The sequence below is a fragment of the Daldinia caldariorum genome, assembly GCF_022478825.1.
Source record: "Daldinia caldariorum strain CBS 122874 unplaced genomic scaffold F4812scaffold_21, whole genome shotgun sequence".
NCBI lineage: Eukaryota > Fungi > Ascomycota > Sordariomycetes > Xylariales > Hypoxylaceae > Daldinia > Daldinia caldariorum.
Genome location: NW_025953057.1, coordinates 511,966 through 534,538, shown reverse-complemented (window position 1 = coordinate 534,538; position 22,573 = coordinate 511,966). Strand labels below are relative to the sequence as shown.

The window sequence follows — 22,573 nt, the reverse complement described above, 5'->3', positions numbered from 1 at the left end:
ATTATATAAGAGCTCCTAGCGATAACCAGTCGGGCGTAGCACAATGCACTATATCTCGTGCAAATGTCGAGTTTCATTACCACAATCTAACGTCATGTGCCAATGCTGAGCCTATGGCCTAAGCCATGTGGTGATAACCGTGGATAGTCCCCACGATTGCACTCCCAGGCCTAGGTCATATTTACAATAGGCATTTTGATTTTAGTAACCGAAGACACCCCCGAGCCCGACCTGAGTATTCCAATAGGAGTAAGTGGAGTAATAAATAATGCGTAATTCATGCTCAATGTAAACGACGTAAACGACATAAACGACGTAAAAGGAGGACGAGGTTGTGTAGGGTGTATTTGAAGGCAATATAAGCACAAAGAATTCCTGAGAAGGAGGGTATCTCATCATCATTCTGTCCGCAACACAAGCCACAACTCCCTACTCATCCTTGCGGATTAAAGAATCCGAAGGGCTAACTCGTTGTGCCCACTCACTGCTTGCTGATTAGCCACGAGGAAATCGCTAATAAGAAGGGTCTAACTCACGTCCAGCTGCCGTCGTACACACGCCGTGTCTCAAAAGATCCGTATCCTGCCTCCTCGAGAGCTGTATCAATAACAACTGCCGTCACTCCCGTCCCACAAGTCGATATAATCGGTCTGGAAGGATCTACTCCTTTCTCCTTAAATAACTTCTGTAACTGCTCTTTCGGCAAGAATGCTTTGGTCTCAGGATCGAGGACGGCACTAAAGGGAATGTTGATAGAGCCCGGCATATGACCGGATGAAAGACCCTCTCTGGGTTCGGGATCCTTGCCGGCAAATCTACCAGCAGGCCTTGCATCGATAATCTGAACTCCTTCGGAGCCTTCCTTATTATGATCCAAAGCAACCTCGCGTACCTGTTCAAAACTTGCGACTTGCTTTTCGTCCGTCTTGGGAATGGGGTACGGGTTGCATTCTACGCTGTAGAGCTCTCCCGACTCCGTGGGAAAGCCTTGCTCTACCCATAGCTTGAAGTTGTTTAAGATATGTACCTTTGGGTGGCCGAATACCCTAAGAGTCCAGGCTACTCTCGGCGCGCTGAAAATGCCTAGCTCTTTTGAGTCATAAACAACTACCGTATCATCCTTTCGAATACCAAGCGAGCTCATTGCTTCTGCGAATGTCTTGGCGCTCGGGAGCATATGGGGATATGGACTCCGTTTATCGTTGACTTTGTCGAGGTCGAAGAAGCGGGCCTTTGGTATTCGCTTCTCGATGAAGACGTCAATACCCTTTCGCTCGTCATTTGGTAAAAACCACGAGGCGCATAAGGGGATAATTCGGGGTTCGGGGCTGATAGATGATGGTGGACTCTTCTTCAGAGCGTCTGCCAGTTCAGCGGGGGTAACTAGGTAGGAGGACATATTCCGACGAGGTTCTATGAAACCAATTAGGCATCTCTGGAAGCTGCGTCGTGGAGAGAAAGCTCGCGTGGAGCGAAATATTGCAAGAGTCGCCATAGCTGGACACCGCTCTGTTATGCGACTTATGCAGGATATGGTTCGATTGTGAATTCTTATATTCGGGACGTAGTGATACTTAAGAAAGGTTCGTTCTCTTGGGCGGGTGAGGTCCGATCGTCGCTTAAAAGTGAGCAATCTAGCTGGCACCTCGCCCGGAGAGGTCGTGAGTTAACGGTAATTGAATAGAGGAAAAGTGACGCTCGGATGATCGAATAAGCTCCAATTTGTTCTAAGAGCTTTGGAATAAAAAAAATTTAAATAGTATTGGTGCGGGGTCTCTTTTTAGGTACCTACAGTTTGTTACTTCCTTTGTTCAACCAAAATACATCCAAACGGGCGCTTCGATTGTCAATGATAATGATATCTTGTAACACAAGGACGAACACCTGGGTAAGCTTTGCGATGGCATGAAGTCAAAATCTCGATTCTCCAATTACCTACGAAGTGGCTGCCCGATAAGCAAGGTTTGTACCTGACCATGAACGGCGCCTGCTATCTACGAAATTCAAATTCAAATGTGGAGTACATCCCACTAATATCAGGTGTGATGCCGAGCAGTCCGAAGTACAAGACCAGAGGTAGTACATAGGTAGGTACCTGGCACGTTTGCATATTATGCTTTAGTTACATATATGCACATCATCTGACTAACAATTCATTATTTGTGGTTGTACGTTGTACTACGGGATCCGTCCCTGTAAACAATAATACAAGCATACAACGCCAGTGCTCAACGAAATAAAACATCTCGATACTAATCAATCATCCAATCCAATCCAATCCAACTCGACTAGAATTACTCAATGAAGGTCAAGATAAAGCAATGGGACGCAGTTGCAACGTGGAGATGGGATCTACCAGAAGATGATGTCTGCGGTATTTGCCAAGTCCATTTCGACGGGACGTGTCCTACTTGCAAATATCCTGGCGATGATTGCAGTCTTTGTAAGCTACTCTCCCATCACGGGTATTCACTTGTAAATATGGACAGAATTTAGCTAATCCTTCACAGTATCAGGCAAGTGTGGTCACAACTTTCACATGGTTAGTGGATCAAAGCTTTTTTTTTTGCCAGAACGTGAACCTGCTGACATTGGAAAAGCATTGCATTATGGAATGGATAAAGCAAGACTCAGCAAAGGGTCAATGTCCTATGTGTCGGCAGAGTAAGTCGACCTCGTCTCTTTTCGCTATGTTCAACGGGCTTGCAAGTTAATATATCATGTCATTCAGAGTTTGAATGGGAAACAGAAACAGGAGCAGCTCAACAACCGGTTGACGGCGAGCTAGACCTGAATGACGCCTAATAATGAGAATGAATATGAGAGGTCAGCCAAAATAGATTCTGTTCCTTATGGCGACGCTGGAGTATATGGAAAGGGTTTCATTCTTCATATTTTTCCGATGGAGTTAGGAGTTTGTGAATAGTAAGCAATATTGCCCAACCTTTTGACAAAAAAAACCTACCTAACTTATATGTAATAAGCCATTAGCAGGATTGACCTCATAATCATATATTGATCACTTTCTGTCTTCTGTCTTAAGGACCGGATATCTACATTTGATATGACTACCTAACCTTAGGTACATATCATTAGGTATAATAGGTATCATTCATACCAGGTTAGGTACCTACCAGACATACCTTTTAGGTAAAAACTCACTCAGGTTATGTTGTACTGTACCTAGATAAGTACCTACCTAAGTGTTAGCCTTTCGGCAAGGATTTCCCCGCCCCTGCATGGCATTCTTGGGCGTTTGACTTTCTTACCTATGGAGCTTAAAGCTTCCATTTCCCCACATAACGATAAGATAGAAGCTACAACTGCTACAGCCTACAATAGGTAGCTTTCAAGTTCAACCAAATAGGGCGAACTAAAGGCTGATCCAGTGGATAAACCTGGTCAAAAGGCAACATGTACCTCGCACGGCTTGCAGCTTGCATGACACCCTGCAGTCTCTCAGTCTTCAATCACTAAAGGTACCTGTGCCCATCAGCAAAACCCTTGGGCCCTTTTTCTCACCTATTAACTTTCCCAATACATGGACCCTCGGAGCCATGATGCGCCAGCTTCTTCTTCATCATCAATTCCATCCGGACTTTTTCTCCGCTCCTCTCGCACAGCTAGCCCTCTCCATGATTCCCATAGGTTAATCTTCGAGATGACGGAACCCCCATTAGAACAGCCGCCGATGGCGGATACTTACGACGACCGAAACCGCGAGCCGCATCCGTTTGCGCCAATCTTCACTCTCGTGAACAATGCATCAACGCGTACAACCCACCATCCACATGTGCGCTACATCTTCAGCGACGATGACCCAGACATCCTAATTCAAGCATTAGCCGAACTTGATATCGGTGTCGACGGAGCAGCCTCGGACCCAGCCTTATCCAATAGAGCCATGATATTGGACCTAGCACCCGATCCCACAGGCGGCTACAGTGTGGCTTGGGTTTCAAGCTTGTCACCGTCATGGGCAGTGCTGGATGCGCAGGTCAGCCAGATAGCTCCATATTCGTCCGACGGAGAAAGCAATAATGGCAATGAAGGTGGAGATGGAAGTAGTCGGCCAGATCGACTTATGCTTAAGATCGAAGGTGTAGAGAGCAATAGCTTAGGCTCGGAGGGTGGGCTATCTGGAGAGGCAAGCAGACACGGCTCGGGTAGCGGAAGTGGCCAGCATGATCGTGACCGAGGAGAAATCGAAGACTATACCAACATAATGGACAAATTTGATAAGCAGATGATCACCTTGAGGAAAATCGTCGACGCCAGCGAGGAGAGACAACGGAAGACGGGTACAGATGCCTATACGACGACGGAGTCCCCACAAGAGGTAGCGGGCGGATCCCAGCCGATGGATTGAGAGATTGGGAGACTTGGAAGAAGTCAAGACTTATCTAACGCCAAGTCTGAATCACATTATAAATTGTCCTTGGGAGGTATCTTGAATTTATTAGAGTAATGGACGGAATCAAAGTACTATCACCGGTTGAAACGTCACGGAGAATGATGAACAGGATTACAGAACTGCAGATCGTCGCCTCGATAGAAAGAGCATTATACGGAGCTCGGGAGCCGAAACTAGGAGGGTGTGGCTTAAGCCTCGCCGCGGGGATGTTGGTCACGGAGGGTTTTTGAATTCTGATGTGTACTATTCCTAGTATTATCACGCCTTGTCTGTGGAACAAGTCAGCGAAGGCTTGCTAGGACGTTGGTATCAGCATATATGAAATGTCTTACTAGAAGCAGTAAGCTAGAGCCGTCCAGTGCTTTAGATGGTATTGTGTACCCAGCATGAATCTTATAATAAGCAGCACAGAATGTCGGATCCATCACGCACCTACAACTGTTTTTTCAGGCATGCTACCACAATGCCCTTAGGAGGTATTTATCACTCCCCATATGTCCTAGATTTTTACTCTACGTATCCTAGTTCCGATTATTACTTAGGCCTGGTTGTAGAGTTGACATGATGCAAAAGATGGAACCATTTGCACCACTGGGGGGATGTGGACAGGCGTTTGATGTAAGAGGTTAGGTAGAGAGAGAGAGAGAGGGAATGGGATCTTGTATACCTAATAGGTACTACAGATTCGAGATCCCCTTGATTGACTAGAGTGTCATGGATATTAAATCTTACGCAATACCTAATTCAATTTCCATCTTTGTACGTACCAGCGTACCTACATACCTACCTACATAGGTACGTGTACCTTACATACGTAGTAGGTAACATGTAGTGACAAGGTTCACTGTTTGACGATTAACGATTCCGACCCCATCCCCATCCCCAACCCCTGGTCCTTCGTAAATCTCAGAATCTCAGCCACTGGACCAACCACCAATTGCATGTCTTTCGAGACTTGTTTGAAACGCCTATTTGTAACAAAGTCTGCCGCAGATTACGGCCATCACAGCCCATCAAAGCTCATCAAAGCTCATCAAAAGCCATCACAGGATTACCTTACCACTGTTACTATCTGACCAGCTCGCCAGCATAATCGATAATAATAACCTTGTCTAAGTAAGAAGCTGAATTCTATTGAAATACAGATCGCCCTGCTCTTTACCTGCGGGAGAAAAAGCTTGGCATTCATTTCTCTTCTATTTTCTTGTTTGTTCTCGTCTGTTTTTCTCTTCGGCTGGCCTGAACTAGCGATTGTAGTGCTGCGCATTCTACCGCCGCTGAATTTCCCTTCGTTTTTCCCCCCTTCTTTATTTTTCGATTCTACGTCGTCGTTTTATATACTTTTTTTTAACCCTATTGAAATTTCTCGTCATACCTTGATACCCCTGGAGGAAGAAGATAAAATAGGAAAACAAAGACACAATGTTCGGAAAGACACGTATTCCGCCTTATAACCCGTCGGCGAACGACATAGTACGCCGTCAGTATGTCGAGGAGAATGGTCGTTATGTCTGGTTTTGGTATACTCGGGTACGTAATTGCACGTCGCAACTTTGAAACTATTTCTAACTTTATGGCTTACAGACAGGCGTAATTGTCAAATGGTCGCTGTTCCTAGGTATCCTCCTGCTGCTGATGCTGTACCTCGTTTTCGGCCGCATGCATGCTAGGAAGCGCATTAGGGCAGGTATGAAGCCAATGGCCTACCACGGCGTAAGTACAATTTTCTTTCATCATACCATTTCATCCGTGACGTTGTAGCAAATTTAGCTGACATATTGCAGTGGCTTCTTTCCCGTCAAGAGAGAGGCGCCGTCGACCCCCAATATGCTTGGCCACAAGCCTCGTACACGCCATACCAACAGGGACCGGGTTATGGAGCCTCTGGCTACGGCATGCACCCTATTCCTCCCCCCGTCTATGACCCTAACAACCGACCCCCAATGTACGAAGGAGGCTCTAAGATCGACCCAGTCCAGACCGGCGTAGAGCCGACGCGACAACCTGCTGGTAATGACTATGCTCCACCTCCTGGTCCCCCACCTTTTGCTGCGCAGAGATAGGTTGTTTGGTTGATTAGGAATGAATGAGGGCACGGGCAGGTTTATCACTTAATGCCCGAATACGTATAGGGAAAAGTATTGTGTGTGGAGGACTCGCCAAAATCCATGCCCAAGCTTGCACAGTACGTAGCAAGAAAATAAGCATTGAATATGACAGATGACTTGTACGATTAGGGTACAGGATAATAATTTCATTGTAGCCTACATTGCCGGAATGTGCGCCGTCATACGCCTCAAGTAAAGAATGAACACCCAGGTCCCTTTAGTATTGCGCCCGCCCACCAGGGTATCTATAATATTAGCCAAACTCTGTATCCGTTATATCTATAATCCGTTCAGTCCATCTCCATCGCATCTGGGTCGTCGACCGGTGCAAGCCCGGCTCCATTATGGTTCGCAAATCCATTCAAACTAAACGGCGCATATTCGTTGAACGGGGATGGATCAGGTGCTGTGGATGATGGTACTGACAAGGAAGCCGGGGGATTCGACGGGGGTGTAGATTGTTCACTCTTCTCCTTTTGCTTGTCCCTGGCCCTCTGTCTCGCTTCTATGATGGCTCTCCTCACGTTGTCTTGCTCCTCAGGTATAGTTAATGATGTTGGCTCCCGGTATAACACCAATTGCATTCCAGCAAATTCGCCGTCCTTGCTAGCTAGTACTGAGGGTGGGATGCGGGTCTGCATGAGATGCTTCTCTATGTCGGGTATAAAGATAAGGCGGCCGTCGGTATCGGATTCGGCATCCGAGAGCTCGTCGTCCAGATTATATATGTACACCTTGTGCTTCGAGTCGTCGAGCTGCATGCTGTCATTCTCGGGAATCTGCTTTAGTATATTGCATTCGGTCGGCCTGAGCTTGGGGCTCTCGACCGGGACGTAGAGTTTCTGGCCATTTTGTTCTGCCGTGGAAAAATGACGTTAGTGGTACATTGTCTAGAGTTATCGGGGAATGAATTATGAGGATAGCCTACCGAGGTTGAGAAGACTTAATCGCTTAGATAGTCTCTCATTGTCCTGAGACTCAGCTTTCCTCTTGCGCATCATGCGCGTTCCTTCTCCGACATTTAAGTGCTGCTGGTTATTTGGATTTGGACTGTGTTGTTGCAACAAATCGGAGGTAGAGGGTTCATAGGTGTTGGAGCTGGGGTTAGAACTGGAATTGGGGAAGGGAAAATAGTTCCCATTGATGGAAGCCCCGTTGATGGAAGCGCCTGGAATGGCGGGAGTAGTAGCTGCGGTAGCGGGGAACTGCATAGCTCTAGGATTGGCCTGCAATTGCTGTGGGTTATATGGGAATCCGGAAAGCGCAAAGGCGGTTGAGCTGGGTCCAACTTGAACATCCATCACGGCTTTCTCCTTAGGTACATTACCTAGGTACCTAGATAAGTAAGTACTTAGGTAGCTATTTTTCTTTATCTTTGCCCCCTCTTCTTATCGAGCCTCAATTGACTGACTTGGGTAACAGCACAGTAAAAGTATATGTCCGTATTGGTCTTGATACTCCTTTTTTGCGATATATAGTTCCGAAGTCGCAGGTTCGATTAAATGCGTAGAAAGGATCGGTACGTATCGATTTAATAATACCTATACCAGGTAGGTAGCCTTTTACCTATACCTAATGTTAGGTAGGTATTTTTAGGGGTCCAATTCTCAGGCTTGGGTTGTTTAAGCGTTCTAAGCCGAATGAAAATCCAATGCGGCGGACAGTCGCCGTTTATAGGCGGCGCATTATTGAGTCACTCTTGTAGAACTTTCTGTCCTTTTTCTACGAACCTGGCCGCAAACATTCTTCGGCCGGCTTCCAATTACTCCACCACAACGAACAAATCCCTACTTCGCAAATCCCTACACGCATATTCGCCTCGCTTAGGTTTTTTTCTTTCTCGTTCATCCGCCTCTCGATTCCGATTCTCGACAACAAGAGCTTATAGTACCGTCGCCGTCATGGGCGAGTCTAAGTGGACCGGCGTTGGCGTCCGCAAGACTTTCCTCGAATTCTTCGAGAAGAAAGGACATACGATAGGTACGCCATGTTGCAACACATATTCCACGACACTTCTTGTTTTTTTTTTTTTTTTCTAAAAAAGAAAACATTGAAGATAAATATAAAGATGCACCTGATATATTCTTCTAACATCCTTCTACGAAATAACATGATAGAATGTAATATAAAAAAAAGATTTGCTAATTCTCCTCGCTTTTCCCAGTGCCTTCATCGTCTGTCGTGCCTCATAATGACCCCACCTTACTCTTCACCAATGCGGGCATGAACCAGTTCAAGCCCATATTCCTGGGAACCATCTCTAGCACCGATGACATGTCCAAGTTGAAGCGCGCTGTCGATACGCAAAAGTGTATACGCGCTGGTGGAAAGCATAATGTATGATACCTCGCGACCCAATCCTACCAAAGTACTTGATTTTTAACACAAAACTACGCAGGACCTCGACGAGTGAGTTTGGTGACAGCTCTACCTTAGACGCTATCAAAATTTTAAATACATGCTAATCGGATATTAGTGTCGGCAAAGACAGTTATCACCACGTAGGCGCATATCCTTTGCCTTCTATCCTATCTGTCTTCCTGGGCTGACTCAAACCGCAGACTTTCTTTGAGATGTTGGGCAACTGGTCGTTTGGCGATTATTTCAAGAAGGAGGCGATAGAATGGTCATGGGAACTCCTCACCAAGGTTTATGGGCTCGATCCCGCGAGACTCTACGTCACCTACTTCGAAGGCAACCCCGCCATGAACCTCGAGCCCGACTTAGAAGCCAAGGAATTGTGGAGATCTGTTGGCGTCCCCGAGGATCACATCCTACCTGGCAACATGAAGGACAACTTCTGGGAGATGGGCGACCAAGGTCCCTGCGGTCCTTGCAGCGAGGTTCACTACGACAAGGTTGGGGGCCGCAATGCTGCAAACCTAGTCAACCAAGATGATCCCTTAGTCGTGGAAATTTGGAACAACGTCTTTATCCAATTCGACCGTCAGAAGGATGGCTCACTCAAGTCCTTACCTGCGAAACATGTCGACACGGGAATGGGTTTCGAGCGATTAGTATCTGCACTTCAGGACAAGAGCTCGAATTACGCAACCGATATCTTCGCTCCATTGTTCAACAAGATTCAGGAGGTCACAGGAGCGCGACCGTACGCTGACAAGTATGGCAAAGATGATACAGACGGCATCGATACTGCTTATCGTGTAGTCGCTGACCATATTCGATTGCTCACATTCGCTATATCAGATGGCGCGGTGCCTAACAACGAGGGTAGAGGCTACGTCGTTCGTCGTGTGTTACGAAGAGGATCGCGCTATGCTCGAAAGTATTTCAATGCCGAAATTGGCTCGTTCTTCTCTAAGATCCTCCCCGCGCTCGTCGACCAGATGGGCGAACAATTCCCAGAAATTGTCAAGAAGCAGCAGGATATCAAGGAGATACTAGACGAAGAAGAGGAAGCCTTTGCTAGAACGCTAGACCGCGGGGAGAAGCAGTTCGAGAAGTATGCTGCCCAGGCAGTTACCAGCGGGACGAAGAAGCTCTCTGGAGCGGACGTTTGGAGATTATATGACACTTTCGGTTTCCCGGAAGATCTAACCAAACTCATGGCTGAGGAGCGGGGCCTTGAAACAGACGAAAACGAGATTGCTATTGCCAGAGAAAAGGCCCGAGAAGCCAGCAAGGCTGTAAAAGAAGCAGTGCAGACATTTGCCAAGTTGAATGTCCATCAGATCGCCGAGTTGAAGGACAAGTTACAAGTGCCCGTTCCGGATGATGAACCTAAATTTACTAAGGGCGACACAACTGGCAAGGTGCAGCTCATTTACACAGGTACCGATTTCGTCAAGTCGACCAAGGACCTTCCACCGAATACACCCTTCGGTCTTCTACTTGATAGGACGAATTTCTACGCTGAGCAAGGTGGTCAGGTCGCCGACACCGGAAAGATCATTATCGACGATGTTGCCGAATTTGAAGTTCACGATGTCCAACAATTCGGAGGATATATAGTTCATAACGGATTCTTAAAATATGGAGAGCTCAATGCTGGAGATGAAGTTATCTGCGAATACGACGAGCTTAGGAGACAACCAATTCGTAATAACCACACTGGTACTCATATTCTCAACCACTCTCTACGAGAGGTACTAGGCGAAGAGGTCAACCAGAAAGGCTCGCTAGTCGACCAAGATAAGCTTCGTTTCGACTTCTCACACAAGGCGGCAGTTACCCTTCCCGAACTCAAGAAAATCGAACATCTGTCAAATGAGTATATCCGACAGAACTGCAAAATTTACTCTAAGGATGTTGAACTTGATTTGGCAAGGAAGATCAACGGCGTTCGCGCCGTTTTCGGCGAGACCTACCCAAATCCCGTCCGAGTAGTATCGGTTGGTATCGATGTCGACATGTTACTTGAGGCACCGGAGAATCCCGAGTGGCGAAAGGTCAGTGTTGAATTCTGCGGTGGCACGCACGTCGACCAGACTGGTATCATGAAGGATCTAGTTATCGTGGAAGAGAGCGGTATCGCGAAGGGTATCCGCCGTATCGTAGCATATACGGGCGATGCCGCGCATCGCGTGCAACGTGAGGCCGAGGAGTTTTCTAAGCGCATCTCGGCTATCGACGCTTTACCTTTTGGCCCCGAAAAGGAGGCCGAAGTTAAGCAGGCCACGGTAGACCTGAACAACCTTGTCGTATCTACCCTGACTAAGGAAGATCTGAAGGTACGGTTTGCGAAGGTGGTCAAGGCTGTCGTGGACGAACAGAAGAAGCGACAGAAGGCTGAAAGCAAGACAGCCCTCGATACGGTATCGGCCCATTTCGCTAAGGATGAAAATAAAGAGGCTAAATACTTTGTTGGGCACCTACCCATCTCCGCCAATGCCAAGGCTGTTGCCGACGTTGTGAACCACTTCAAGAGCAAGGACAAGGACCGGTCTGTTTACATTTTTGGTGGCAGCAAGACTGAGGGAGCCGTCGTACATGGTGTATATGTTGGTACAGTAAGTTGAACCCCCCCCCCAGAGGGTCATATCTAAAGAATATTACTGACAAATATATCTAGCACCTTGCTTCGCAGGGTGTAACTGCTGAGAAGTGGGCGGCAGCTGTCACTGAGGTGGTCGGCGGCAAATCAGGTGGCAAGGAGCCGACGCGACAAGGCCAGGGGACAAATGCGGATAAGATCGAGGATGCGATCGCTGTCGCAGAGAAGTGGCTCGCAGAGAAGCTGAAGATCTGAAGCATTTCATGGGTTATCTTATCTCCTACGCATCGAGCCAGAGGGAATGTGGCACGGATAAGTCCTACGTTACTCAAGAAGCGAAACCGAGGCGCCATAGACAGGACAAGCCCTACAGCTATGTAAAAGAAAAGAAAAAGACGGCTATAGAGAGCGTGATTTGGGGCCCAAGGATGGCTAACCGTAAGACTACGCAGAAAAAGAGCCGTAATTCTGATTTCGTGCTTTCTGCCTCATATATCTTGAGTGGTAACTAGGATAAGAGGAACATACAAGCTGTCATAAGCCTTCACACACATGTATAAACAGAGGAGACACTGTAGCTCAAAGCCGATATAAACCATTTGATAAAGGTGGCAACATATAATTCTACTCAGTTATAATGGTTGTGGTATTTAACGGAGTCATGCCATGGGGTGATATGGCTTATTCGCATCCAGTATGTCTGCTCTACTCTCCTACTCACCACGCCGTAATCACCCCCCTCCCACGGTGTAATGATAATGGCATCAAAGGTATCAATCAACACAATATCTACGGCGGCATATTACACCGTAACCATAACACTAGCATTCCGATACCAGCTCAAGAGCGGATTCTCGCCGCTCTGGGTCGTCGTATCCTCTACGAACGCCCACGACCGCATGAAGGCCTCATGGCCCATGACCCGCGAAAGCTTCCCCGTCAGCGCGCGATACATGGCCTCCATGACGTGGAAATCGGTGGGGAACAGGATGTCGAAGTACCCCTGGTGCACGAGGGGCGTCGACACGGGGACCGTGCGCCGTTGATACCGCGTCTGGACCACGGGCGCGTTGAGCCCGCGCACCGCGTCAGGTAACGTGTGGAAATCGCTCGTGACGAGCCTGTGGGCGGGGAACGCGCGCTCGAGGATGTCGAAGAACTGCATGAGGCGCGTGGGGATGTACTCGGGGTCGCTGAGGTTGGGCGCGAGCGGCAATTGCGTCTTGAACCAGCGGGCGGCCCGGTTCGTGGGGTACGGGACGCGATACAGGCCGGCGGTGGCGGCGTGTCGCACGCGCAGGAAGCGCGCCGCGACGGGGTCCAGCACGGGCTCGTAGAACTCGTAGAAGTCCCCGTTGCCGTCGATCAGCACGGTGCCTTGGAGAGGCTCTTCGGTCTGCATGTCGTAGCGCAGGACGTCGTGGGCGAAGTTGTCGAAGACCTCCATGGCTAAGAAGAAGCAGGGGGAGGGCACCCGGGCGTCCCAATCAAAAATGGACTTATTGATGATTTCGACTTTGTTCGCGTGCCCCCTAGATGCAGCTGTAGCGAGAAGTTGGGAGTTTTGGAGGGCGGCCAGAGAGGAAGAAATTTCGATAATCTTGTACTTTGTGCGGTCGTAGACGGTAGGCTCAATATCTCGGATGTAGTCGAGGATGTTGAGCATGAGAGTGCCGCGACCGGCACCCATCTCGTATATAATGAGGTCGTGATAGGGATACGTCGTCATCAGGTAATTTGACAGGAGGTAACGGGCGATAGCTTCGCCGTAGTAAGGGCGGAACAGCTCGGTTGGAGTATGCCAGAGCTGTCGAGTGTCGTCGGGGCGGCCCTCAGTTTTGTCCAGAGCGTCTTCGAACTCGATGTACCGCCGTCCGAGCTCTTCGTGGAAGGCAGGCTCGTCGTGTAGCGAATTAAATTCGAAAGGCTCACCGGGACTAAAGATGACGACCTGCTTTGAAAAGTAGCCATAATGGGGGTTGTATAAGCTATCTTCGATGAAGTCGCGCATAAGCATCTTAACTTTCTGTGGACGCTCCCTTCGTGATCTCAGGTCGTTTGCTGTCACGGTAGGATACGTCTTATACTCCTCCGACATGTCCTCAGGAAACAACTCTGTCCTTTGCTGCCAATGGCTCTCCTTCTCGGGTAGCCCTTGCTTCGCCCCTCTGGTGATATTCCGGGTGGCCATATGCCGCCTCTGCTGGTGTTCGCAGCGCTTTATTCTCCGGCCATGGTGGAGGCAAGACGACAATGCAGCAAGGTTCCTCCTCGATGGGCAAGCCGGGTGTCGGAACAACTGGCGGAAGAGCTGGGCGACAATAGGGGAGTCCATAGTTTGGACTTGTCTTGAGGGTTGAGAGAGAGAGAGGGGGGAAACGGGGGGGTGTTTAAGGATAAGGATTTAGTTTAGCGTCTCGCCGAAGCTTTTTCGGAGGGTTGAAAGTGGGTTCCACTTTTTAACCTATCCCGTACCCGGCGTACCGAAGTATGGACGAAGTAGGTACCTTGCACACTTAAAAAAAGATTAAAAAAGAAAAAAGAAAAAACATTGTACGTACTACATTGTATATCGTACCTACCTAGGCACCTAAGGTTCCTGAAATGGCGTCACTGACGTATTTTTAGCTCTTCTCTCAGACCCTTTTTTTTTAACTGCTTAGCAAGTTAACAAATCACTCGATCAAATTAAATATACCTAACCAATTACCAATTTTGTGTAGCATCAGCTTCTTTTGCTTTCATTTCTTCGTCTCTAAAAATAAAAATAAAATGGAATTATTACCATAGACACAAGGATTACAGTGGGTTGATATAGTTAGGTATTAAACGTGGGGAACCAATTATATAGAGAAGAGGAACAAAAGGGAAGGGAAGAAAAGAAAAGGAAAGGAAAATGTCTTTGAGCGACCATCCTAAAGCATATGGCACAGCAGCTGTAGCAGTTGCTTTTACTGCCGGAATCTTCGTAACTCTCGGTTTCAAAGACCTATACCCGGACTTAGAGCGGCGATTCCAACAGCGTGGGCCGCGGAGAATTCAACGGAGCGTTCCAGATAACCGGCGATCCAGTTTATTCTGGGGAGGTCCAGTTGAGCTTAAAGACACTGAAGTACCTGAAGCTCTGGTCCCCCGCGACGACGGCGTCAGCGATGGAATCGAAGGATGCATCGGGCGAACCCCGCTGATTCGGATCCACAGCCTTTCCGAGGCCACGGGCCGTACTATCCTGGCGAAAGCAGAGTTCCTTAATGGCGCCGGGAACAGCCCCAAGGATAGGGTTGCGCTTAATATGATCCAGGTCGCCGAAGAGGAAGGATTTCTGAAGCCCGGTCGTGGGGATACTATTTACGAGGGCACCGTCGGCAGTACGGGCATATCGATTGCCGCCTTGGCTCGTGCTAAGGGGTATCGCGCTCATATCTGCATGCCTGACGACCAGGCCCGTGAGAAATCCGACTTACTACATCACCTGGGCGCGACTGTGGAGCGGGTTCCGGTACAGCCTATCACATCCCCCGAGCATTTCGTGAACCTAGCACGACGTCGGGCAATAGAACACACGCGCTCAAAGGCAGACTCTAGCGTCGGATTCTTCGCAGACCAATTCGAATCTCAGTCCAACTGGCAAGCACACTTCAAGACCACCGGCCCAGAGATCTACGCACAGACACACGGACAAATCGACGCCTGGGTAGCAGGCGCCGGGACGGGAGGTACCATTTCAGGGGTAGCCAAGTACCTAAAAGAGGAAGCAAAGCTGAAGAACCTAAAGGTAGTATTAGCAGATCCACAGGGCAGTGGGCTATACAACAAGGTCCGACACGGTGTCATGTACTCGTCCACGGAGAAGGAGGGCACGAGGCGGCGGCAGCAAGTCGATACGATTGTAGAAGGCGTAGGGATTAACCGAATTACGGAGAATTTCGAAGCCGGGCGGGACTTGATCGACACGGCAGTACGAGTTACAGACGAGCAAGCGTGCAAGATGGCGCGGTGGCTAGTTGAAAACGACGGCATTTTTTGCGGTAGCAGCAGTGCCGTAAATTGCGTTGCTGCCGTCGTCACAGCGCTCTCCCTTCCCGAAGGAAGCCAGGTTGTTACCGTGCTATGCGATTCCGGGACAAGACATCTGAGCAAATTCTGGAAGCAAATCGCGGAGATGGGCCTAGAAGACGAGCCCAAGGCGGATAATCTACTGACTCTACTGGGAATAGAAAACCTAAGGTGAGGGGAATGTTTATGTATGGTATTGGCCGATACGGACCTGGGTTGTTACAAAGTACAAGGGATTACTAGCTTCTTGTTGGGCGAATTCCCTATGCCATTAAGTTATGGTACACTGTGCTACCTCGCGTCTAAAGCCACTTGGTAGGGGAAACTAAATTAACGATGGCGCAAAGCCAGTCCACAATCTTAAAATCTCGGAATCGAGAATAGGGAAGTATTGACACCTTCCTGCCTGGTCAATAAGTAGGACCCTTAACTCCACGCAAACTCAAACGCAATCAATCTCAAAACAAAAACAACCTTGGTCATCGACCGAATCCGAGACGCCTGCCATGAGACGCCTGCCATGAGACACCTGCCACCCCATAAGATACCATATCTATGCTACAACTCGGCAAGACCAAACGAGGCAAAGACGGGGTAGATAGGCCAAGATCCGATGTAACGATTTAAGAGAACTATACAATATTAGTCAGTACGCATATCACGCGGAATAGTAGAAATAAAGATATAGACGTTCCAAACTTACCTTCCAGCGCTTTCCGCAGTTCATGCACTCGCAGAAGGTCGTCATCGGTTCATCAGCGCTGCGGGTCTGAGCCTGCGTGTAGCTGACCATCTTCTTCTTGCAGTTGCTGCACTCGAGACTGTCGCTGATACTCTTCTCAGCCATGGGCACCTGGGCCTTCTTCATGTTCTCTAGCTCGAGCTCGGCTTCAGCCTTGCGCTGCTCCGCAGACATGAGCTCCTTTGAGGTCATGACGACGAAGCGGTCAGGGGCGATGGCACCCGACATGACGTTGCGGCCCAAATCGGCATTGGTCTTGACCTTGAGGTTCTGGAACAGAGACCTTATCTTGTCCTTGTACTCCTTGGTCTCGCCGTTGTATGCCTTATAGGCAGCACGCTCGACCTCGATAGCGCGCATGATGACGTTCTCCTCAGACTCGCGCGAGCGATACGCAAGACCGTTGTAGAGAAGGCCGATGCAGTTGTCACGAACCTGGGAGCCGGTACGAGCGATGCTAACCTTGTCCGCCTTGAAGGTCCGCTTCTCTAGGTCACCCTCGTAAGTCTTGTTTCCTGACAGCTGTCTCGGGGCAGGCGAAGCAGCCTTGGACGCGGGAGATACGGAACCCTTTGGTACTTTGGAGGTTGGATTGCCCTTGGATTTCTTCTCCACTTCAATGCCTTTCTTCCATTTCGCAACCACTTCAGTTGCAACCTTGGCGACGTCTTTGTTCGCAGTTCCTCGGAGTTTTCCTATCATGATACCGGCTTTGGTGGTCTGGTAGACGTTAGCAACGGCGCAAGCAGACAAGATAAAACAATTAGTAAATGATATTGGGGAGGGGAGTGAGGGGTAAATCTGGATAAATAGTAGCAAATACCATGACTTACGCGAAGCATCTCTTCAGTCGGCGCAGCAGATCGGAGAGATTCGAGGACGCTAATGATAGCGGAAGGGGGCTCATTGGACTGAGCGGCCTTTTGAAGGGCCTTGACGCGCGCTTCAAATTCTCGGTGATCCATGATGGGCAGTTGTCAATTTTAGTTGTGTCGGGTAAAATTGTAGGAAATGCGTAAGAATCGGCGGTGATGATGAAATTGTTCGTAGTTAAATTCGAAACCGGCGACGGGGTGGGGGAAAAGGTTGATAGGTATAAGGTGCAGGTGCAGCCAATGCGGTTTAAGTAGGAACGTAATTGTTGGAACAGGTAGGCACGGTAGGTACGTTCGGTGAGTTGGCTCAACTTCCACCAAGTGTTTGGAAGTTTGTGTGAGTGACCTAAAAAGGTCAAACTAACAAGGCGCCGGAAAAGAGAATGGAAAAAATGGCAAGAATGAAGCTTCCTCAAAAACCGTTCACGGTTTCTCCTTGGGCAGCCGCGACCACCTGCACTGACAGACTGATAGAGCCAACGCACGGGCCTTGATAGTAGATTCTGCCGGTGCTTAGCCGGACCAATCGTAAATTTTATCGTTATCGATAATCTAGATTTGCATTAGGCAGATGAATTGACTGTCTTCTCCCTTTCTTCGCAAATCTCAACGTCAGGATTACTCTAAATTACTCTAACTTAAATAAAACAAAAAAAAAAGAATAAAAAGAAATACCAGGTACATAAGTACTGTATAAAGCAGCATTATTATATCTCATTATGTCGAACGTATAAACACGCATATCTTTATGTTGACATGTCCATTTACAGAAGTTCATTTCTTTCAGCACCTCAATAGATAGGTACCTACCTAATGTGACCAAGAGCCTGTAGAGGGAAACAATCTCGTTGTTCCCGTAAATAATTAACAATTTGCTCAATGGATTAAAGAAAATCCTGTTAGAATATATTGATTTTAGGATAAACCTTCTAACAAAATGAGATAGTGTCACATGATGACATCTATATATATTTCCACCATCAGTGGACCTTATGCAAGTAGTAACCTTTACATCTATAACGTCAATAAAGATACCATTTCCTCCACGACAGATAGGTAATACCTAGCACTAATTTAGGTTGACCCCTGACAACATGTTGCTCAATAGAGATAGTAACAATTTGAAGCTACTTATAAAAATATACATCTATTAGGTTACATATGGATTTAGGTAGCTAGTCCATTTGTTAAGGCATTAGTCAAATATACTATCGAGTGCTAGTAAATATCTCTAGTAATTCATTACATATCCCTAGGTACCTAAGGTAAAAGTATGACTATGGTTACACGAAATGCGGTCTCAGGGGTATGAGGCTATATAGGGGTATACTTACTACTTATATAAAGCACTTATATAAACATACCTAGCACCCTCGTAAGAGGATATGTGGATATAACAAAGATATACTAGTAGATATATCAACAGTAATCAGCCACCTGGTAAGATAAAAGGCCCTGCCACTCACTCCCGATATAACATCTATCAAGGGTATAAGCCTCTTGATAATATAACATCGGCCGATAGTATCAAACTTCATCTTTACATACCAGTGCCTAATCGGAACATCGAACACCTCGTTGATTCTTTACAGCAGAAATGAAACGAAGACTTATACAAAATATAGAGAAACTGGAGCTTTCATTGATATTTACTCCCCTAAATGTACCTAATGCCATAACCGTCGAATCTACCAAAAGCAAACCCTCATGATTCGTTCTCGTAAACAGCGTATCGAAATGATAATGCTAGCTTTGGGTATATCCCACCAGAAACCCCCCCAAATCAACCCCCAAATCATTTTGCTCTCCTGGAAATCGATCTTTATCATCCAGCTCATTCATCTCATGTGGCGAACCCAAGGAATCCAAACCTGGATTTCCCAAACATGCTACAGCCCTCAGCCGAGTATATCAGGATACTGAGACGCGGCAAAGCTGTCGTCCGCAAAGCTTATATCGCCGCTGTCTGACTGGTAGTCGGGGTCACGACCAAATCTGTTCAGATAGTCCTGGACTATGTCAAAATCGTCAGGCAGTTGTGGCTCTTTGGCCGGCTGGGCAGCGGAATGCTGGACGGTTGCAGTCGAAGTGACAGGGCCGGCATTCTGATGAAGAAGACTTGGATCAACCTGAAACTCATTTCCAGACATAAGTCTAGGGCCTGCTACTGCAGTCTCACCCATCGAACTATGGTTTTGGTTCTGGCTCGGTCCGGCTTCGTTGGCGAAATAGTCGTTGATAATATTGTCAAGGTATTTGTCCCAAGTAGGCTCCCGTCCTGCGGCTGCTCTAGCCGATGCGCTAACGTCTTTGGTACTGCTCACCAAAGCATCGCTCCCTTTTCCTTTTGCCGAACCCATACGCTTCTTCGAAGCTGGCTCGCCCCCCACCGGTTTAGGACCTTGTGCCTCTTCGTATCCCATATCTCCTATTCGCATATTGACGATCTCCTCGTTGGGTCGAGATCGCTTGAGAGAGCCACTACGTATAATTGCTCCTGGTGCTGGCGACATAGAGTTCGGTCTTGCCAACGGCATGAGCTCCTTAGTCTTACCGGACACCGGTACCAGCTGTCCTGGAGTGAGCTGAGTAGTCTGGCGTGTAACTCCTCCATTGTATACTCGGCTAAGAGACTGGCGTCTGTGTGTTGTGGCCATCTGGTTCTGGCTCACTTGCCCGAGAACCGACTGGGTGGCCATCCCCGTATTTACAGGTGCGGTTCTGTTCTGTCCTGTAAATATATACGGCTGGGACACACCAGTAGGCTGTCTCTGTGGCATGCCTGGGTTCTGGCGCCCCTGTGCCGTTGTACCTGGCGTGGAACTGAAATTCTCCAAGGCTGTGGGATTATAGCCGCCTACTCCCGGTCTCACTTGCGACGACGTGGCTGTTTCTTGTCTAGCGATATTCATAGGCCGGATACCCTTTGCTGTCGTATCATCAGGGACATTGTACATCGCCGTATTGCTTCGCCGATTTCCCTCAGGAACGCCAGCCCGCGGAGGTACCATTGGGGTATTTTGTAGGTATTGGGCTTTCTGCTCAGGGAATTGGCTAAGCTGTGATGGCCGAGGGCGGGTACTTGGTGTAGGGAGGACACAGAGGCCGGTGCTAGGTGTTAAATAGAAGTTATCTGATGATTCCAAAGTCTGGTATAGTTGTTTTCCCACAGACACGTTGTTTAGGTCTGGGTACGGGGTCACGGGGGTCGCCGTGTTTCCTGGCGAGGTACTGGTTGAATCAACCGGCTCTTCAGAGACTTCTACGAATCCCTTTCCATCACAATGGTGACAGACGCTCACTTTATTTTTTTTGCCTTCTGTAGCAATTTGGCTCGGCTTAGGAATATTGTTAGCGCGGTTGGAGGCGCCGTCTTTCGCGGAGTCATGGTATATGATATTTCCTTTAGGGTTACTGTAGCCTAAGTTAGTTATCTTGTTTATTTCAATTTTGTGTGTATACGCGTCATTCATAACTTACCCGAATTCCGCACTGTTACCGAAATGATCAGTAATGTACTTGATCTGAGAATACCCGACCGGTTTCTCGAGATTAGGGAACATCTGATTAAAGAGTTCGGCCGTCTCATGGTAGATAGCCCTCTTCTTTCCTCGTGGAATTGGGTCGATCGGGACAGTCCTATCAAGGACGAACCTGATCATTTCGTTCGAATATCTGTAGCTCGTCATGGTGCCTACAAGATACCCTGGGACTTGTGTTAACTATAAGATGAACCTATAGTGGATTTTATTGTGGGAAGGGATGTTCGGTTGAGATGATGGACTTACCTTGATTGGTTGGTTGATTTGTTGACGTGTTGTTTTGTAAATAATCCGAACGACAGGAAGCCAGAGGCAGCACTCCGATGTTTTGGAAGACTTGCCCGCGAAGTGACTTCAGTTTGGTACTTGCCGGTCTGTGGTCTATGGTCTGTGGCGAAGAAAAGGCGAATAAAAAGGGAAAGTTCCTCGATTTCCACTTGTTTAAATAATAATGACTGGCGTTCTCCAGGCAGAGAGGTTGATAAAGTTTGAGGGCGCCCGCTAATTTTCGAGCGCGTAAATTGAATTGTTGTGTTGTGTTGTGTTGTGTTGTGTTTTTTTTCTGACTGAATATGAGTAAACAAATGTTACTAGTGAAAAAATATAACTACCAAGGTTGAATTAAGAATTTTGCAATTCTGGAAGTAATGGTTGCTAGGCACCCAGATGATGGGAAGTGTCGTGTGCTGACTTGTTGATGCAAATTTTTTTGTGAATATACAGAGGGTGTATAAATAACAGCTAGATTTTCCTTTCCGAATGTGAGTACGGAAGTTAAATCGGCGCGAGAAGTTCGTCGCCGCCTTCGTTGCCGCTTTCGTTACGGCCAAAATATTTGTAAATTGAGCGTAGGAGTGCCTTTCTGCCAAGCGGTCAAGCAGTTGAGCTACACACATATTGAAGAGCATTGATAACACTGCTATGGTGTAAACCCCCAGAACAGAGCGTAAATAATATATATAAATGATATCTGAATACACCGCATATTCTATTGCTCTCTAGTTGTCGAATGCCTCTAGTAGACACGGCACTGCAAATTTGCCAAATTAAAAAAAAATCGAGCCTGGAAATGGTGGCTTAATCGATATTCCTACGCAGGGCTGTTTAGAGTTATACCTCGTGTGATGTTCGTATACCTGTTGGAAGAACTAGGTAAACTAATACAAGGTAGTCACTCAGGGGAAGGGGCAAGCGTATTACGAAACCGCATGAGTGAATATAACAAAAATCGCTATAAGCTAGGAGTTTATTTGTACTGTTGATACAAAGGACGTATAGATTCAGAAATTCATATAGTAACTAGTTTACACTAGCATTGTTATGATATGCGAAACTCTAAGGCTTTATATCACCTCCAGCTACCATATATACTTCCCCTCTACATATGTATATCGTTTATCGAGGCTCTGAATAGGCACATGAGGTAACACGAATATACAATAGGGGACGCGTGGTGAATCGATAGGTAAATCTATCAACGACTATTCGTACCAATATCCAAAATACATTCCATAAAACATAAGGGTTATCTATTACGATACATGCTGTATTTCCTGATACTAATAATTGTCATAACACGAAGTGAATGGACGTTAGTCGTGTCATCCGTTGTGTTTGAATTTACCTATGGGCAAGGGGTTAGTAGATGAAGATGGAAAGAGGAACACCAGCGTCCAACAGATATCTACCTGGTACCTAAGGTACGCAATAGGAAACAGGTAGAAATGAAAGATAGTACTAGTTCGTGAACATGTCGACATATATAACCTGATAACCCAGGTACTAATATACATACCTACCTAGCATCACTCCCCCCTTTCCACCGGGGCGATTTCCAAACAGTTATAGCCTCGAGAGCTCACTCAGAATAGAATGGATCCTC

At 47.5% G+C, this 22,573-nt stretch overlaps 10 protein-coding genes across 10 annotated transcripts; 5 read left to right on the top strand and 5 right to left on the bottom strand.

Annotated features, from left to right (window-relative positions):
* Positions 1-87: 87 nt before the first annotated feature.
* F4812DRAFT_217939 (thiosulfate sulfurtransferase) lies at positions 88-1,859 on the bottom strand. Its single transcript, XM_047930413.1, has 2 exons — positions 537-1,859; positions 88-484 (listed from the first exon to the last, which is right to left on the bottom strand). The coding sequence occupies exons 1-2, from the start codon at positions 1,493-1,495 to the stop codon at positions 430-432; spliced, it is 1,014 nt and encodes a 337-aa protein (XP_047786590.1). The 5' UTR covers positions 1,496-1,859; the 3' UTR covers positions 88-429.
* A 253-nt stretch (positions 1,860-2,112) lies between these two features.
* On the top strand, positions 2,113-2,975 carry F4812DRAFT_217699 (RING/U-box). Its single transcript, XM_047930410.1, has 4 exons — positions 2,113-2,443; positions 2,511-2,542; positions 2,601-2,664; positions 2,732-2,975. Exons 1-4 carry the CDS (start codon positions 2,302-2,304, stop codon positions 2,803-2,805), a joined length of 312 nt encoding a protein of 103 aa, XP_047786589.1. The 5' UTR covers positions 2,113-2,301; the 3' UTR covers positions 2,806-2,975.
* Positions 2,976-3,661: 686 nt separating this feature from the next.
* F4812DRAFT_463024 (uncharacterized protein) lies at positions 3,662-4,369 on the top strand (the record flags this gene model as incomplete). The annotated part of the gene is made up of 1 exon (XM_047938141.1): positions 3,662-4,369. The coding sequence occupies one exon, from the start codon at positions 3,662-3,664 to the stop codon at positions 4,367-4,369; it is 708 nt and encodes a 235-aa protein (XP_047786588.1).
* A 781-nt stretch (positions 4,370-5,150) lies between these two features.
* Positions 5,151-6,645, top strand: F4812DRAFT_217924 (uncharacterized protein). Its single transcript, XM_047930412.1, has 4 exons — positions 5,151-5,530; positions 5,672-5,944; positions 5,999-6,127; positions 6,199-6,645. The coding sequence occupies exons 2-4, from the start codon at positions 5,837-5,839 to the stop codon at positions 6,475-6,477; spliced, it is 516 nt and encodes a 171-aa protein (XP_047786587.1). The 5' UTR covers positions 5,151-5,530; positions 5,672-5,836; the 3' UTR covers positions 6,478-6,645.
* Positions 6,646-6,812: 167 nt separating this feature from the next.
* Positions 6,813-7,823, bottom strand: F4812DRAFT_463022 (uncharacterized protein; the record flags this gene model as incomplete). The annotated part of the gene is made up of 2 exons (XM_047938140.1): positions 6,813-7,378; positions 7,451-7,823. 2 exons carry the CDS (start codon positions 7,821-7,823, stop codon positions 6,813-6,815), a joined length of 939 nt encoding a protein of 312 aa, XP_047786586.1.
* A 600-nt stretch (positions 7,824-8,423) lies between these two features.
* On the top strand, positions 8,424-12,054 carry F4812DRAFT_468162 (tRNA synthetases class II (A)-domain-containing protein; the record flags this gene model as incomplete). The annotated part of the gene is made up of 4 exons (XM_047938749.1): positions 8,424-8,502; positions 8,687-8,859; positions 9,084-11,492; positions 11,555-12,054. 4 exons carry the CDS (start codon positions 8,424-8,426, stop codon positions 11,729-11,731), a joined length of 2,838 nt encoding a protein of 945 aa, XP_047786585.1. The 3' UTR covers positions 11,732-12,054.
* A 44-nt stretch (positions 12,055-12,098) lies between these two features.
* On the bottom strand, positions 12,099-14,012 carry F4812DRAFT_444010 (DUF185-domain-containing protein). The gene has a single exon (XM_047935455.1). It carries the CDS (start codon positions 13,809-13,811, stop codon positions 12,279-12,281), a length of 1,533 nt encoding a protein of 510 aa, XP_047786584.1. The 5' UTR covers positions 13,812-14,012; the 3' UTR covers positions 12,099-12,278.
* A 6-nt stretch (positions 14,013-14,018) lies between these two features.
* On the top strand, positions 14,019-15,931 carry F4812DRAFT_217772 (PALP-domain-containing protein). The gene has a single exon (XM_047930411.1). The coding sequence runs from the start codon at positions 14,373-14,375 to the stop codon at positions 15,705-15,707; it is 1,335 nt and encodes a 444-aa protein (XP_047786583.1). The 5' UTR covers positions 14,019-14,372; the 3' UTR covers positions 15,708-15,931.
* A 224-nt stretch (positions 15,932-16,155) lies between these two features.
* F4812DRAFT_463018 (transcription elongation factor) lies at positions 16,156-17,239 on the bottom strand (the record flags this gene model as incomplete). The annotated part of the gene is made up of 3 exons (XM_047938139.1): positions 16,156-16,164; positions 16,236-16,994; positions 17,108-17,239. The coding sequence occupies 3 exons, from the start codon at positions 17,237-17,239 to the stop codon at positions 16,156-16,158; spliced, it is 900 nt and encodes a 299-aa protein (XP_047786582.1).
* A 1,808-nt stretch (positions 17,240-19,047) lies between these two features.
* Positions 19,048-20,838, bottom strand: F4812DRAFT_453113 (uncharacterized protein; the record flags this gene model as incomplete). The annotated part of the gene is made up of 2 exons (XM_047936439.1): positions 19,048-20,563; positions 20,630-20,838. 2 exons carry the CDS (start codon positions 20,836-20,838, stop codon positions 19,048-19,050), a joined length of 1,725 nt encoding a protein of 574 aa, XP_047786581.1.
* Positions 20,839-22,573: the final 1,735 nt, after the last annotated feature.